Source organism: Nilaparvata lugens, chromosome 10, assembly GCF_014356525.2.
Source record: "Nilaparvata lugens isolate BPH chromosome 10, ASM1435652v1, whole genome shotgun sequence".
Lineage (NCBI taxonomy): Eukaryota > Metazoa > Arthropoda > Insecta > Hemiptera > Delphacidae > Nilaparvata > Nilaparvata lugens.
This window is the reverse complement of record NC_052513.1, coordinates 14,524,436-14,542,248: the sequence shown is the minus strand read 5'-3', so window position 1 is coordinate 14,542,248 and position 17,813 is coordinate 14,524,436. Positions and strand designations below refer to the sequence as shown.

The 17,813-nt window shown below is 37.6% G+C and overlaps 1 protein-coding gene across 2 annotated transcripts in view; it reads left to right on the top strand.

Moving 5' to 3' along the window:
* LOC111049278 (zinc finger protein DZIP1L) overlaps positions 1-17,813 on the top strand; it is a 38,880-nt gene that overhangs the window by 671 nt on the left and 20,396 nt on the right. For both annotated transcript variants that reach the window (XM_022335350.2, XM_039436392.1), the window contains exons 2-6: positions 2,211-2,446; positions 3,937-4,059; positions 7,012-7,197; positions 8,613-8,717; positions 10,564-10,683. In XM_022335350.2, coding sequence (XP_022191042.2) covers positions 2,211-2,446; positions 3,937-4,059; positions 7,012-7,197; positions 8,613-8,717; positions 10,564-10,683 — 770 coding nt within the window. The remainder of the gene's footprint in view (positions 1-2,210; positions 2,447-3,936; positions 4,060-7,011; positions 7,198-8,612; positions 8,718-10,563; positions 10,684-17,813) is intronic.

Below are 17,813 nucleotides of genomic sequence, written 5' to 3'. Positions count from 1 at the left end.
AGCATTATTTCTAATTGCGCTCACTATATACACTAGGATCCCCAGATTTTAACGGCTGGCCACTAGATTTCGCCAAAGCTGGTGTCCCACTCAGGTCGTTTTTCATGGTTGCTAAACACTAGGCCGCCAATAGTTGCTCTCTGGCGACACACTCGTGGCCGGATGTAATACAAGCCTTAGAGTTCCTATGTATTAAAACGACGTCTTTAGTTTATATTTGATAAACCTAACCTTCACCTTGAAATCAAGCTATAATACTCATTGAATGAATGAGTGCCGACCAACCTCACTGGCTCAGGTCTGGTCGATTTGAGATGGCTGCTGATAGTTTTTTCATGTGGCTCTGTCGATGGACTGCCACCACAACTATGAAACTTTCTCAAACCGTTCTACAAGCTCATTGAGTTCATCCTCTCTCAGCGAGTACGGAGGGTAGTTATAAGTTTCTCACGTTACAGGCTACAAAACTTCTTATACTCTAACTCACAAACACAAACGGCAGTCTGTTAAAAACTTTAAAGTTCCTAAGGGGTAGCATTGATGTGCTTTTGTCAATCTGGAGTAGGCAGGTCAATGTTGCCTCGTCTCCTGGTATTGTGATGGTGCAGCTGGCTCTCCTAGAAAGAGTGAATCTTACTCTTTAAGAGCAGCAGTGATCTATACATGTACTGACTAGGCTGTCAGGATTCTTAAAATTGGACGGCAGTGCTCCAGGTAATGCGATGACGTGATAACACGGAGAACTTTTTTCTGTAGAAGGAGAATTCACAGATTTCACAGCTCCCTGCATGGCCCCATAGTAGTATTCCGTAGTTTATATGACTATGGAACAACTCATGGTAGGCTGAAATCAAATAGTTAGCTGACACATGTCGCTTCAGTTTCCGAGTTTTCGAGTGGCATCAAAAATGTCACTCGATTGCAAAGCATGCCTCTCCCACGATAGAGTGGAGTCCATCACAAAACCCAAGAGTTCGACCTCCGCCTCACCACGAGCCTGCAGACCACGCCTTAAGGCGAACACCAGGTTCTGTATTCTCCCTTCATTCAAGCACAGTTTATTTCATTTAAACCACTGGCTAGCCTCCTCTACAAGTAGATTTGACTGGACTGGTCAACGGCTGTTTGTGAGTCTTCATCCAGGGCCAGTAGGGTGGTGTCATTAGCAATCAATAATGTGTGCCCTTCCAATAATCAGTATAATAATACTGGTAATAATAACCCTTCCAATAATAAGGGCAATAATCAGTACCCTTCCATGCTCATTGAAGTCGATGATTAATACAAGGAACAGCAGAGGACCAAGAATTGATCCTTGCGGCACTACATAGATCACCTCTTTTGACTGTGATTCCGCACCATTCACTGATGTCACCTGCATAGGTTTATTTATTTATATGACTTTTATTGCATGGAATAGAACTCAAATCACCATACTAACTAGCTCAAATTATCTATAGGAATTTGCCGGACGTTATCAGGGAGGCTGAGGATTGCAGCGACCTGGTGTATAAAAGTAGGTTGGTCGGGTGGCTTTTTGGCATAGGCTGGATTGGAACTGAGGAACTGCTCCATTCACCATACATGTAGTATAACTTACCAGCTCAATTCAATTAAAATATAACTTTTTCGCTTCATTGCTGGTCCTAGGTTCCCTTGCTCTCCCACTTGTAAATTTATAATCAACTCTGCTCTGCTATTGATCACGCATTTTTTTGAATAAACTATAAACAGCAGTTACATTTCCCTATATAGGTTGTATAGAACATAAAGTTAATAGTCCATAGCACAGATAAAGATACATGTTACTCTATTTTCATGCAAGAACTCTCCCCCATTCATAGACGTATAGTCTTCTTGGGGGAATTCCACGCCATCTATATAAAAGCATTAATGTAATAATGTATCATTTTCTATTTCAATTGATGTATTCTATTTATAATTGAATTTATGAAATTTTACATTTTTTTTGTAATACAATGTGGAAAATTATTTGATTTGATTTATTGTACAAGAGATCGATTTTGGATGTTCTAAAAGTTTCCTCTCTAAGAATTAACACTATCACTCCCTGAGTGACCTGCATATGTCAGCCTGATTTCAGAGCCTCTAACATGATTGAAGACTGCTTTTGGGCAGCCGTAACTGACGGCTCATACTCATTATTGTCATATTTTATATATTAACACATCAACCTTTTTTTGTTACAGGCGCAGTTGATGTAGACCGTTTGATTAGTGAGAAGGATTTAGAGTTACTCAGCGATTTACTACGGAATGTGACAAACTTGAATTTGGAATCCGATTTCGATGTCAAAGTTCTTGATCCCGACTTTGTGAAACTCTTTCGACTAGCTCAACTCTCTGTTGACTTTTTGCTTCACTGCAAAAGTTATTTAGAGAATTGTCTCTATGATTCTCAACATAAATTGAATGTTGCTGTTAAGGTGTGTAAATTTAGAATCTGAGTACATTTTCATATTTTTTCATAGTAAATCATGTAAATGCCACTCTTCTTTTGTGAATCTTCCACAAATCTATGTGTATTGATTCATAACGGGTGACCCTGTATAACGGGAACATTTGAAAACGCCTTAAAACATTAGTGGGAAGGGCAAAAATGAATTTATTCAAACTAATGTAAAGTTCAAGACTTGCCATTTGAGAATTATCAATAACATCTATCACAATTTTTACAGTTACTTTTTCAAGATTACACTTCTGTGTTGAGATTCCTGAACGATTGCTGCAACATTTCAGCTGGGATATTGTTAGTTTCATTTTGAATTGTTTGTTATGATTCAACCACAGTTATTGGTCAAGTTGTGAAAACGTTTGATTTGAGATAGCTCCACAAACAGAAAATCGCAGGTGGACAGATTATGGGATCAGGAAACGTAACCTAATCGTGGGATACACGGTTACTAAACAATACTCACTCGCACAGTTGCCAGATTGAATGCTGTGCAGAGTGGATTTCGCTCACAATTTCATAAATAATTTTGAATTAATTAAAAATCAAAACAGAACTCAAAATGAAATCCGCAATATCCCAGATGAGATGTTGCAGCGATCAATGAGGAATCGTCAACACGAATTTCAAGAGTGTATTCGTTCAGGAGGAAGCCATCTTAAAGAAGTAATTGTCAAAAAGTGATAGATGTTATTAATAATTCTCAAATGGCTAGTCTTGAACTTTGCATTAGTTTGATTAAAATCATTTTTTCCCTTCCCACTAATGTTTTATGTCATTTTTAAAAGTTCCCGTTATTCTGTGTCACCCTTTCCAGCAGGCTTATGCCTACTTTCCAACAAGTTCTATCAAGTTAATTCTAAACTCTTTCTCTTTTTATGTAGTTTGCGATATGCACCTGAAATTGAACTACTAGAGTAAACATTTGAAAGTTAAGAAATCCCATTCGCTCATCAAGTAATTTCCATCTTATGATTGACTTGCTCTTTCAACAAACATAACCCAGGAACAAAATCTCGTGGAAGGAACGTATTTAGAACAGTGTGTGGATTATAGTTTACTCGTTTACAATGCATTCCCTAGTAACTAATAACTTTTCTTTAAAAACTTGAAATATTTTTAAATTTTATCCTTTTTATAGACCTTTTTTATGCTTATATCGTTGGCAGTAAGCTGTATCCCAAATTTCCACCAATAGTGCAACCTCAATCATAGAATAAGCAATCTATCAAAGCAGAGATCGATACTCTGAGTAGAGTATTAATTAATAGAAAATGTTAAAAATATGAGATTAAAACTCAAGGAATATTCAGTTGCATTATCCCTAAACTCCCTTCAAGAGTTTATAGACCTGACTATCTGAAGTTTCTCACTAATTGAATAATTAATTTCAATTTCAATTTATTATTGTTCTCAATTCAATTCTCTGCCTTGATGTTTTGGTTTCCCAATTTTTGTTTTCAGGAAGTGAAATCCTTACGTCACATATGTGAGGAAACGAAATACGAATTGAAGAGAGCGAAGAAGCATTTGAGAGAGCATCAGGCTCAATCAAATCATGCATCACTCCTACAAACTTCTCATAAAGTAAGTCTCACTTGAATATATCTTATTGGCTAAGGTATAGGATTCCTACGAATGTCTGATTAATATAAAATTATTCATTCCTATTCATTGTAAGTCACGTATTCTTTATTCAATTCTTTATTCATTTATTTAATTTATTTATTTATTTAATCATTCAGAATAATTACACAACTTACAGAAAAGTACCACAGGCTTATAAGCCCAAAACGGTTCCAATTCTAATTTATACAACAGTCCAAATGTAGCTAGGTTATGTGTCACTTAACATTCATCAATTACACACTCAATTTGATTCAATTTTTATTCCTATTCATAGTTTCAGATTGAAGATTTGGTGTTGAAATTGAAGTGAACATAACCTACATAATATTTGGACGATTTGTGACAAAATCTGGAAATTGAAAAAGTTTTGGGCAATAGCCTGTTTTTTCTTTTCCGACTATTGTATTGTTCGCTCTATCTAATAAATAAATAAATAAATTTACAATTCAAAACACACAAAAATCATTTTTAAATTAAAATTACTTCTAAACTAAATTAAATCAATCACAATTAATTAGAAAATTCCAAACTTTGAAAAAACTATAAAATTTTGAGACCGAAAAGTCAAACACGAATTTAATTTATTATTGCAGATCTGTTTATACAATAAGTGCATTATCAAAATGATAGGGAGTGGAAAAATAAGGTAACCTTGTGCTATTCCTCTCGCAAATATTCCTAACTATTCTTCACGTATTACATTTACTCCACCTTACTTCACTTATTAGGTCCTCCCGACAGTCTGATCAGTCTGATCTAGAGGGGTGTTTGATTGTCGGGAGTTTGATATGGCGAGATTCACTCCATTCTGTCAGCATTAGTTGAATTGGAAGCGTTGGTGTCACTCATTAGGGATGCTGACAGTTTAAAGTGAATATCACTATAGAACACCAGTGTCTTGGTGCATTAGTTCCTATGTACCGGTTGCACAACAACCGGTTAAATTTTAACCGTGATTAATTCCACGAGAACCAATCACAGAAGCCGTCTTTTCAAAAACACCTTCTCTGATTGGTTCTCGTGAAATTAATCACGATTAAAATTTAACCGGCTGTTGTGCAACCGGGCCCTATGTCTTTTATTACAACAGGGTCACCAGTTGAGATACCAGATTTTGATTGCTAGATCAAAATAACGCGGCGGCTTCGATGGGTTTGTTATTGGTTGTAAGAACCCAATTAATTAACCTTCAATTAACAACCGAACTAGCGTAGCGGGCTCCTAATTTTGACTAGAGGCTCGTCTCGTTGTTCGTTTGTAAGTTTTTGTTGGTATGTTCGACAATAACGTTCGAATGCTTTCATAAATCAACTTTAAATTCTCAACACATATTCTTTGAACCATTAGGCCGGTTGCAGACTAACCACTATCGCATGTGGGATGTGGGAGCGATTATTTTCTATCTGTGGTACCACAAACGCAGCGCATATGGAATACATTGGCAGACATGGCAGTGGCACTGATACTTCCACATGGCGTTGCGCGCTGTAGTATGCTATTATTTTCCTTGCGATTGTTGTACCACTGGTTTGAGCACTACGCTTCATCTAGCTTCTGTACCACAATCGCAGTCACTGTGACTTTGAAAACGTCTGTATGATAAAAACATCTGTATGATAAAAACATCTGATAAAAACTCCCGAATATGATACAAACATCTGAAAACTGTTGCACTAATGCACGTTTTCTCGAATGTTGTGTGAAAGTCTCTCTGCGTTAGGCCCGGCTCAAAGTAGACCAACGCTAATCCATGAAAAGCAACCCACGCCGTGGGGTATTTTGTAAACCATTGCTAGGCTTCTCTAGGCATCTGTGTAATACATGCAATGAATAATCCACTTGTCAGCTGATTGATTATGAATAATCCCACGGCGTGGGTTGCTTTTCGTGGATTAACGTGAGTCTACTTTGCGGCGGGCCTTAGTCGTATTGTTCTGTGGTATGTCGGTCCCACTTCCCACATGCGATAGTGGTTCGTCTGCAACCGGCCTTATACATATCTAGTCCGTAGGCCAACATAATTAACTCACTGCTTCGTTCTTTTATTATAATGATGTAGGCTAACCCTACATGGATACTTATCCCTCCTAAAGCGTTGAACGTTCCAAATTGATGTAGTCTTTTATTTTTATCTGACTCATGAATGTAAACTTTAAATGTAATAAAGTGTCAATTACAAAAGCACGTTTACAACAATATTATAACAGGAGAACATTGAAAGTGCATAAGAAGAATAAAGTAGTAATCTCTATAACAAATCTCAAATTATTAATAAATGCATTATAAATTCTTAATTAATTGTTAGTGGATTATTAATTGCATGCTATCAATAACTCAGGGCAACTTGAACTATTTCTCTTGCCTTCCCACTGCTTTTAATAGATCAGTTGACAGAATGTAAGCGGCATTTTGATCGAGTTCTCCATCCCGGGAGCTCACTAGTTAAAATTAAACAAATTACATTTTCCTTTCTCTTGAGCTACCCTGATGAATACTCATTTTGTTTCATTCAATTTTTATTATATTGGAACTTCTATTTAGATATTGCTCTCTGTCGAGTTTTTCTGTGTATTATGTTTTCTTATTGATGAAGTTCTTGTTAATCTACCAAAGATGGGATTAGTTTACCTGTGCACAGGCTTATGTCACTCAGGAGTTTTCCTGAGTTTTTTATTTCATGAGAAGTTTTTGTGAATTATGTTGTGCTTCAAAAGTTTTGAATTTTCACTCTGAAGATGACACCATAGGTATTGGAACATGTATGTAGCTTTTCAATAAATTCGTGATATTTTTAAACAATATTCTAGTGTTTCATAATAGATAAATATCACTATATCTCACCGAAAACACCAAAGTCAAAAATGAGATAAATTTGACTTGTATGGTTGAATGTGAATTTTCTTTGAACAGTGTCACCTGTGCGGTAAGGCGTTCATCGAAGAGGCGTACCTACAAAGTCATCTGCGCAGGCGTCATCCAGACCACTTACCCCCCGAAAGCAACGATTCCACTCAGACAGCCGCCATGCTGCGTACCGAAATCAAACAGTTGAAGGAGAGACTGAATTTTGCCGAACTACAACTCAACAAGCGTTTTGTGAGTGCTGCTGCATTTTATCATAATTCATTCATTCAATCATCATTCCATTCTTTTTTATTTTCATTCTATATGATATAACTCTTCCCAATCAATTCTCATGTGTTCAACCGCGTACCTGTATTGTACCTGTATTCTAGGTACCTTGAGTCTGATTAATCCTATCTTCAGAGTAGGTGATATATAGTGATATATATATATATATTATATATAATATAGTGATATCAGAGTATGGAGAAAATTCCTTTTCCTTTCATTAAATCCTTAAAATGCAAAATTTAAAAAAAAACCTTGTGTATACGTTGACGGGCAGTTAAAAAATGAATATTCCCGCCAAATCTAATAGAATTCTATCGACGCGTTTGGCCGTGATTGCGTTACATTCATAAATACATACAGACAGACGAAAGAAAATCCGAGTTAAAACATAGACCTCACTGCGTTCGGTCAATAAAACAGACCAATAATGCTATTGGAATTTTTTCAATAATTGCAGTTTGATGACGAAAAAGTTAAATAATCCAGCGTGGAATATTTTATTAATACTCTTATATAATATAGAGAATTTTCAGGTCACACCTGATCGATTTCAGGGCCTCTGACTTGACCTTATGACTGTTTAAGAGTGTTAATCTAGGATTGGTTGCACTTTTCTATGATCGATTACTCGATCTAAATAGCTTTTTTACTAGTGCTCCCTAGTTTTGAGTGCTCTCAATTTTGGTAATTGATTGAGGCATATTTTGGACTGAGCCTGTAGACTCTTTTCTAATCATTAATGTGATCTGTATATTATTCATTGTAAAATAATAAAATAATTTATAAAAGCATTCACTTATTTGCGCTACTTTTTTACAAATTAATAAAAACTTGTAGTACTCTTTATTATTAAAAACTTTAAAACATTTCAAGGACTAGTTTCGACCATAGCTTTTTTTGGTAATTTAAAAAATGACTCAAGTTATTAATAAGTTATCAAGTTTTTAATAATAAAGGGTACTACAAGTTTTTATTAAAATAATTATGTATTTCATTGGCATTCGCTAGGTACTCTCATAATAATTTGTATTAAAAAAAATCAAAATTTGAAATCATCACACACAAAAATACAATATTGCAATAGAACTCAAAATGCCGGCCGGGTTGGTCCAGTGGTAAGGAGTGTTACAAACTTCGGTCTGCTAGCACCACCTGGTTCATGCGTTCGAATTCCTCCGATGGCATGGACGTTGACGTTTGATCATCTCATCAATATTCACCAACGCTCTTTCCATCACCCACGCACTAGCAAAAGGCTCATTTGGTCATCATCAGCAATAAGACAACATTCTAATTCGCATAAAAATATATCTTTGTAGATTTTTGAGATTGGAATCCTACCTTACTTGATTGAAATTTATTTTTTTGTTTCATAGGAAGAAACGTCTCCTCGGCTGGCTAATGAGGAGGTTGAAAATGAAACTTCTAGTATCAAGGAAGATGTCATGGCTCTTCGCAATCTACTTCAGTCCGAGATAAAAGTAATTACTGTATTAACCTTCTGGCAGTCGCGCTGTTGTAAAAAGTACAACAGTGTCAGTTTTTTTGCTGCACCAAACTATTGAATGGGGTGGTGTCAGTGAATGAGTCATCTATGCATTCCAAAACTTTCCCCCCATCACTCCACTGAGTTGCAGTATCAACCGAGCAATGGTTCAGTCTTTAGGTGCCATTTAGTCGCGACAGTGCATAAGTCGCACTGTGCATAAGATGGGGAAAGACTGTACACAGGGACTGTAAACGAACCAATAACACAGAATTGATGGCTTTGCTTGATGTACCTTATTGGACTATGAAATGGTATTTATCCAAATGTTCATAGGCGTAAAATAATCCAAGAAAATGGAAAAGTAATTATACAATTAATTAATATGTTTTGACAGTAAACAGAGTACATAACACTTGAAAAATTGGATGTTGTAAAAAATACAACACGCGACTGCTCGTTTGATTGAGTACGAGCGCGACTACCGGAAGGTTGATAAATTAGTAGTAAATAATTTTTAAACAATTCCTTCAGAAAAAGTGTGTTCAATAGATTCATTTGAGATTGGAAACTATTGAAATGTAGAATGTAAATTAAATTATGAATGTGAATTATTCTAATGTTCATTAGATTTATAAATCACTCTATACCTTCTTTGAAAATCAATATTGTGCCAGAGTTATCATTTGAACTGCAAAATAGCTTCTATATTAGATTTGGATAAAGAACTTTGGTTGAGTTTAACAGAAATATTACCTCCTTTTTCTTCCAATGTGTCCAAGGTTTTATGAAATCTTATTACATCATTCAAATACACCAAAATTGATTCCACGGACTTATTAATTCACGTAAATCTTAACACACTTGAAATAAATAGTTATTCATAAATTGACGTTTTGGTGAAAAAAAATCATCGAATTAGAAGAGTGTGTATTTTGCTTTGCTGTGTTTAAACTTGAATTACAGGTTTCTATCGTATGTTACACGCGGTGATATGACAGATCACTCCTTCTAAAATCATCAATTTCTCTCATTTCTTGACAGATGAGGTATATTGGAGGTCTTGGGTTGATGAAAGATGATTCATTGATTATGTTTTATGAGTATATATTGTCAAAAAGTCATCAAATTAAAAAGTATCCTCAGTACAATCACTCTGGCATCTCATACGTGATTGTTCCAAGCATAGTGGCTTCTTACACACATGGCTTTCTTGAGATCACGCGGTGATCGCACAGATCAAAAGTTGTAAAGGCAGACTTCAATATGGTGTGCAACAATAACAACTGGACTGACTCACTCCTCAATCATATCTAGAAAGATAATGGAAATTCTGAATCTCTTAGAGTGAACCAGTGAAATTACGCAAATACATTGAACTGCTTTAAGGAGTTAAGAGCTTATAATAAGCTTCCCGCACATTTAAAAGAGCTAGAAGTGGGTAATTTTAAAAGAGTCATAAAAAATATGTTAATAGAAATATGTCCATATAGAAAAGAGGAGTTTCTAATTTGAGGGTATTTTGTTTGCTGTTTGTATGCTTGTGTTTTTATTTTTATTTCTTCGAATGTAAATACTTTTTATTTACCATGTTTAATCTATGACGATGCTATGCATTTGTATAAAATGTTTTCTGCAATAAAGAAATCTTGAATCTTGGAATGCTGAACTCAGTGTTGCCACTCCAAGAAATTTTGCAACGAAAAATATCCCTTTCTGATCTCTCAGATCAGCCGCGTGTAATGCAGGGTTAAGATGTCAGAAACAATGAAGATAGAAAATTCCAGATTTCTTGTTTCAAATCATGATAATTCATACATCCTTATCCTGGTTCATTACAGAAACTGAAGGAAAATGGAAAGCAGGACAAATCTGATCATTCCACCAAAACTCAAGACGTCCAAAGTATTCCGGCAAAGAATACTAAGGAAGTGTCTACCAACACTGATACATTTAATGAGGTAAGGTTTTGTAAGTGCTCATGTTACATCCACTAGATAATATCTTCATGAACTAACGAAGGAATTTAATTCAATATTTATTCAATATATTGAATAATTCTATTGCTATAAATATTGAATTAAATTCCTTTGTTAGTTCATGAATAGCAACTGCCAGAATTATATTTTTCACATTATCCCATGTTTCTATCAAAAATTGGGAGAGAAATGGTTCAGGTTCAGCCTAGTTTTTTCTCCATGGTATCTATCTATATTCTATATAATTATATAAAAGCGAAATGGCATTCACTCACTCACTGACTGACTGACTCACTCACTCACTCGCAGAACTAAAAATCTACCGGACCAAAAACGTTCAAATTTGGTAGGTATGTTCAGTTGGCCCTTTAGAGGCGCACTAAAAACGGATTTGGAAAAATGTCCAAAGATACGCCCAAAATCTTCGTTTTTCCAGCGTTTTCTCAGCTTTATCGAGAACAAATGAACAGAAAATGTTCAAATTTGGTACAGAAGCTCAGCTAGGGTGTAATAATGTGATACCTCCCTCGCGTTCGCTACCTTTCAGCCTGCCGCTCTGCTCTGCTCCCCACGCCACGCATCAACCAAATGAGTGGTTGACCCACCCGCCACCAGGGTGCGCCTCAGTCGCCGCCACCCGTTCCTGCGTTTCTATTGGCCAAGCACCGCCGGCCAATAGCAGCGCAGGTGAACTCGGGGACTGTGAATAAAAGGGGGCTACTCAGCTACCCTCGATAGCACTTGCTCACTAGCAGCCTTCCACTGAAGAACCAGCCGAGACCACTACCAGAGACCACTACCAGCCGAGACCACTACCGAGACCAGGAGCAGAGCAGCGAGCAGGCCAATGAGGGAACCACGGCGAGACTAACCGCAACCTGAGGTGTCTTCCTTGTCTACTACCCAGCCGATGCCTAGGAGGAACCGAGCCGGCCGCCGAATCCAGAAGAGGAGGGCCCTACGTCGGCTTCGCCAGGTGGAGGAGAGGCTGAGGCTGTACACCGCCGCGCCAGCTGCGCCCCAAGACTTAGCGCCCCAGCCTAACAACTGGCGCGCGGGTTGGGTGCCGAACCGACATCGGAGTGTGTGCAGCGGAAGCCTACGACCCTGCCTGCCCGGGGTTTGACCGAAGGCCCCTTCTAAACGAGGAAGTGGTCGAGGAGGTCCTCCCGGCGGAGATTCGGCACGACCTCTGGCTAGTAGATCACCCGGTCAGCCCTCTCCGTAGCCCGGGTAAACCAGAGTGGAGACTGCGAACCATTGACTTGAGTCCCTGCCGGCCTGCTCTCGCACCAGACGGACCTGCCCGGGACCCTCGCGCGGCGTGGTATCGCGCCAGTCGACGACTACTAAACATCTAGCCTGCCTTGGTCCCTTTTAGGGCCACCAGCAACAATCTTGGTCCCTTTTCAGGGCCACCAGCAACAAACTTGGCCCTTTTCAGGGCCACCAAAGGCCATTTTTTTCAGACAGTGGTAACAAACCCTTCGCTCGACCCGACTGACTAGCCCAATTGATGAACGAGCCACACCCTTCCGCCATATCAATTATTGGCGCCTGCCAACGTGGGGCCACTCACTGTATGGAGATACAGTAACCCGTTACCACTGTCAAAACTTTTTTTTCAAACAAATGTCAACCTAAATTTTCAACTAAATGTATGTCTTAAATTTTTCATCTAAATGTATGTCTTGAATTTTTCACACAAAAATTCAAACTTATTTTCTTTCAACAAAATGTGTCTCTGAATCTCTCAATTCAGAATACCTGTCTGGGAACAGGCAATTTCCCAGTGGCGCCCATAACACCTGAACATGGTAGCGACTAGAACCGGAGCCGGAGACAGTGGAGATACGACCACCGAAGATTCGATGCAGTCAACCAGCCAGCACAACGAGTCTACATTCGCCGGCTGGCCTGCACAGACCACCGGTCAAACCGACAGCAGCACGACGCAGCCGCCCGCTTCCACCAGCGAAACCGGGGCAACGCAGCCACCCGCCTTCACCAGCGAGCCCGCTCGACCAACCACCCTGCAACCAGCGCGCTGACCGTCAACCTGCCTGCTCCACCGTCAACCTCTAGTCACGCCACTACCGCAACCAGCAACATGGCCAACTTACCGGCTCCAGCCGTCAGCTACACCGGCAACCTCAGCCAGCTGACCAGCATAGTGACCCTGCTACCGTTCTTCCGCGGCAAGCTCCATGAAGACCCCATCACCTTCATGCGACAGTGCACCGAGCTGCTACAGGGCCACCACATTCCCAGCTATACCTGGGTCATGCTTCTAAAAGCACAACTACAAGACGACGCCGCCGCCTGGTGGATAGACTACGGAGAATTCGTCACCACCCTTAAATTTTTGAGGAGGAGTGGGTTATTGTTTGTGCTTACAGATCACCTAATGATAATTGCCAGGACTTTGTTAACTCTTTAGCTGAGCTGCTTTCGAATTTAAATTTAGGAAAAAATATTATATTTGTAGGAGATATAAATATGGATATCTTGAATAATAGAAATAACATCCACACTGAATCTTATTTGAATTTATTGAACGAAAATGGGCTTATATCTTATGTGAATTGTTTTACAAGGGTTCCATTTCAGGGAACACCTTCGTGTTTAGATCATTATTTCGGTAATGTTCACACTAATAAGCACATTGAACCCATGGTATTGAAGACTTGTATTACTGATCACTATGTTACTTCTCTTAGGGTTCGTTGTGAAATAGACTTGACTAACAATGCTGCTCAGTTGCCACTTGTTGCCACCAGGCTCGATTATGATAGGCTTTTGTCTCTTATCCAGTCTGAGGGCTGGCAGTCTGTATTTTCTAGTAGGGATGTTAATGTTTCAACAGATAACTTTGTAGCAACTCTACAAAGCTATATTGAAAAATCCACTATAAATGTAGCCAAATCTAGTTCGAGGTTTAAAAAAATCAAGCCATGGATTACTCAAGGTTTAGTATTTTCTATTAGAAGAAAGCAAGCTCTATTTAACAAATGTAAAAAGGAACCATTCAATTTAAATCTGAGAAATTATTTTAGAAGTTATCGAATAGATTGACAGTCCTTATTAGAGAAGCTAAACGATTGTATTATAGCAGAAAAATTGAGGAGGCTGGAAATGATGTAAAACGGACTTGGAATGTAGTTAGGGAGGTAGCTGGTTGTAAAATAAGGAAGGAGTGTTTGGAAGAAATTGAAATTGATGGTAATGTCTATAGTGCTAGGGATAATCCCAATATATGTGCTAATGCTTTTAACGATTTTTTCATCTCTATAGGAGAGAAAATGGTACAAAATATTCCTAGTGAGCTGGTGATGATTTGCAACCAGACAATCCCCACAATTCGCAAGATTATTTTACTTTTCAATATGTATCAGAGACTGAGGTTGTGGAGGCGATCGAGAGTCTTAGAGGTGCATCTGGGCCTGGTCATGATGGCATTACTGTATCTGTTTTAAAATCTGTTAAAAGTATTGTTGCCTCTCCACTCAAACACATTATTAATGTAAGTTTTGAACAAGGTATTTTTCCAGATTCTTTTAAGGCAACTGTAGTAAAACCAATATTCAAATCACAAGACAAAAGGAAAATTACCAACTATAGACCTATAAGTTTACTTTCGAATTTGGCTAAAATAATTGAAAAATGTGTAAAGAGACAGCTACATAAATTTTTGGAAGTTAATAATATTCTGTCAAAAAATCAATTTGGTTTTAGAGAGGGGATGGGAACACAGGAAGCAATTGCTGCTTTTGTTCAAGAAACAATCTTAAACTTGGATGTAGGTAGGAGACAAATAGCTATTTTTCTTGATCTTGCAAAAGCCTTTGATACAGTTTGCCATGATCGTCTACTTGATTGTCTCCGTAGCCTTGGTCTTGAGGATGTGGCACTGGGATGGTTTTGCAGTTATTTAAAGAATAGGCAACAATGTGTTAGAGTAAATAACACTGTTAGTGAATATAAATCTGTTAAAATGGGAATCCCACAGGGAACAGTGATTGGACCTTGCCTCTTCCTGATCTATATTAATGACTTTTGTAACCTTAATTCAATCAATGGGAAAATATTGTCATTTGCAGACGATGCAGTTTTAATTTCTCATGAAGAAAACTGGGCTAGCACATATGACTCAGCTGCTAGGGGACTGGGAGAAGTAAAAAAATGGCTTGATAGAAGAAAACTGACTCTGAATTTGTCCAAAACAAAATACATCTCTTTTTCCTTGAATATACAGAATCAGCCAGTTAATATGTCACTTGTTTTGCATTCTCCAAATTGTCTTAGTCATGTAGATTTAGGGTGTTCAGTTAATTGTAATAAAATAGAGAAGGTTAGCAGTATCAGATATATTGGAGTAATGGTTGATCAGCATTTAAAGTGGGATGTACATTTGTCGCAGCTTACTACACGATCTAGAAAACTTATTTATTTATTTGTGAAATTACGTTCTGTTTTGCCTATGAAAGTCATGAAGATGGTGTATTATGCACTGGCACAGTCATTGCTCCAATATGGTATTGTGGGTTGGGGTGGTGCATATACAAATGTTCTAAAACCAGTAAAAACAATACAAAATTTATTAAAATTTAAATAAATACAACATTACGATTGGAATAGATTCTTTTGATATTGACTCCGAGTTTACATGCTTGGACATTTTAAGTTTAGTAATTAAAACTAAAAACCTGAATTATGTATTCTATTACAGAGGAATAAACAATCTAAAGTTCTTGGATATACCACATGAAAACGATGGCTCTGAAGATTGTTCAAAAGGATACCTACCGTATGATTCTATTCTTTATGCTTATTTGAACAGTATGATAGAACTCAGGAACTTTATTCAACAGTATGATGTTCTGAATGCGGATTTATATAGGGGAGTACTATCATCACTGAATAGTAATATCTCTTCTTCAGCAGCATGTATTCAAGAGATAAGGCGAAACGAGATGAACATCTACGACAATCGACTTAAGACTTTCCTGTGGCCGACATCCACTACATATCGAATGGGCTTCTGTTTAGAAAATGAAGGAAAATACGTACCCTACAATGAAACAACAAAGTCATTCTTAACTAAGGAAAAGTATATTCTAGTCAGTAGAGACACCCAAATCATGCTGAATGCTGAGCTTCTGAAGAATATTCTAAAAGTTGACATCACAACTTGTAAGATGCCAAAAATAACTTGGATGGATGGAGTTCCAGGGTGTGGTAAAACTCACTTTATCCTTCAGCAACATACACCAGGTAAAGATCTCATTTTGTGTCAGACAAGAGCTGGAATAAATGAAATTAGGCAAGAGGTGAATAGAATTCACAAAAATAAATATGAAAGAATAATTAAACAGGATTATAGAACAGTTTCATCTTTTATAATAAACGGATCAAAAAAGCAGTACAAACGTGTTTTCATAGATGAAGCAGTATTAATGCATGCAGGTTTCGTGGGATTTGTCTCATCTCTCGCTGGTGCTTCTGAGATTATTCTGCTAGGAGATTCAAACCAAATACCTTACATAGAGAGAAGTAAATTAACAGCTGAATGGTCACACATTTCATCTCTCTGTGAGAAGAGAATCCATCAAACAGTAACTAGAAGGTGTCCAATAGACGTCTGCTACATCCTTTCCAGCTACTACCAGGACATTAGTACGAAAAATGAGGTCCTGTTATCCGTCAGACCTCCAATAACAAATGGAGAACTTGGACCACTTGAACCTAACACTCTGATTCTTACATTCACTCAGCTCGAGAAGAAAACAGTGCTAGAAGAGCTGCAATCAAAACTTCACCCTTCAGTTAAAGTCCATACAATTCATGAAGCACAGGGCTTAACTCACAAGAATGTAGTTCTGATAAGGAACAATAAAAAACAACTTGGAATATATAACAGCACACAACATGTAATAGTAGCAATGAGCAGACACACACAAACCTTCAGATATATCACAACAGGGCAAGAAGATTTAGTGCTGACCCTAATTCGAAAACTAAAGGATGTTAGTGAAGAGTTTCTCTTAAGCTGGAATGAAAGAAACATGGAAGGGATTAATGAGAGTTTAAATAATGAGTAACAACAACTTATCAAATTTGCTCAGCTTCGAGGATCTTGATTATTTTGAAGAAATAAACGATGAAGTGATCAACAACAGTCAACAACTTTGTGCAGCATTGAGTTCTTGTGATTTGAGCATCTTCTGTCTCAATATAAGGAGTATCAGAAGAAATTTTGATGAGCTGATGATTCAATTGTGCGACATTAATTTTTCTTTTGATGTTATTATTCTAACCGAATGCTGGATTAGGACTGAATTTGTACTCCAGTCCATTCGAGGATATGATGTATTTTCCACCATAAACAACCCATTACAAAATGATGGTGTAGTTGTTTATGTTAAAGATAGTATAAATGTACAATGTGTTGAGCTACATATTAACCAGGCAAATGTCCTACATATTCGGTTGGATGCAGCAGACAAAAAGTGGAACATCCTTGCAATATACAGATCACCGTCCTTCAATGATATTACAGATTTCCTGAGTGACTTGGAATCGATCCTGAATGAATTAAGAGGGCAACAAGTCATATGTGCCGGAGACATGAATATTAACACCCTTCAAATTCGTCCACATCATCAATTGAATGACTACTGCGATCTTCTAAGCGAGCATGGGCTCAGACTCTGCATTAAACAAGCAACCAGAACTACAACAGAAACTGCTTCTTGCATAGATCACATTGCTACCAACTCCAGAGATAATCTTTTTCCAATCATTTATGAATCAACAATAACTGACCACTTCACCACAATTCTAGGAGTGCAACATATTTCGAGAAATAGTGCAAATGAAACTGGAACACATGAAATAAACGAGAAAATAGACATTAATAGCTTGAAGAATGAACTACTGAATGAGGAGTGGATTCATGTTTTAGAAGATAATAATCCAGATACATCTTATGACACCTTCTTATCAACTCTGAGACAACATATACAAAATAATATCAAGCAGCATCGGCGGCAGAAGAAGTACAAACCCATCAAACCATGGATCACCAGAGGTATAGTAGCAGCAATAAGAAC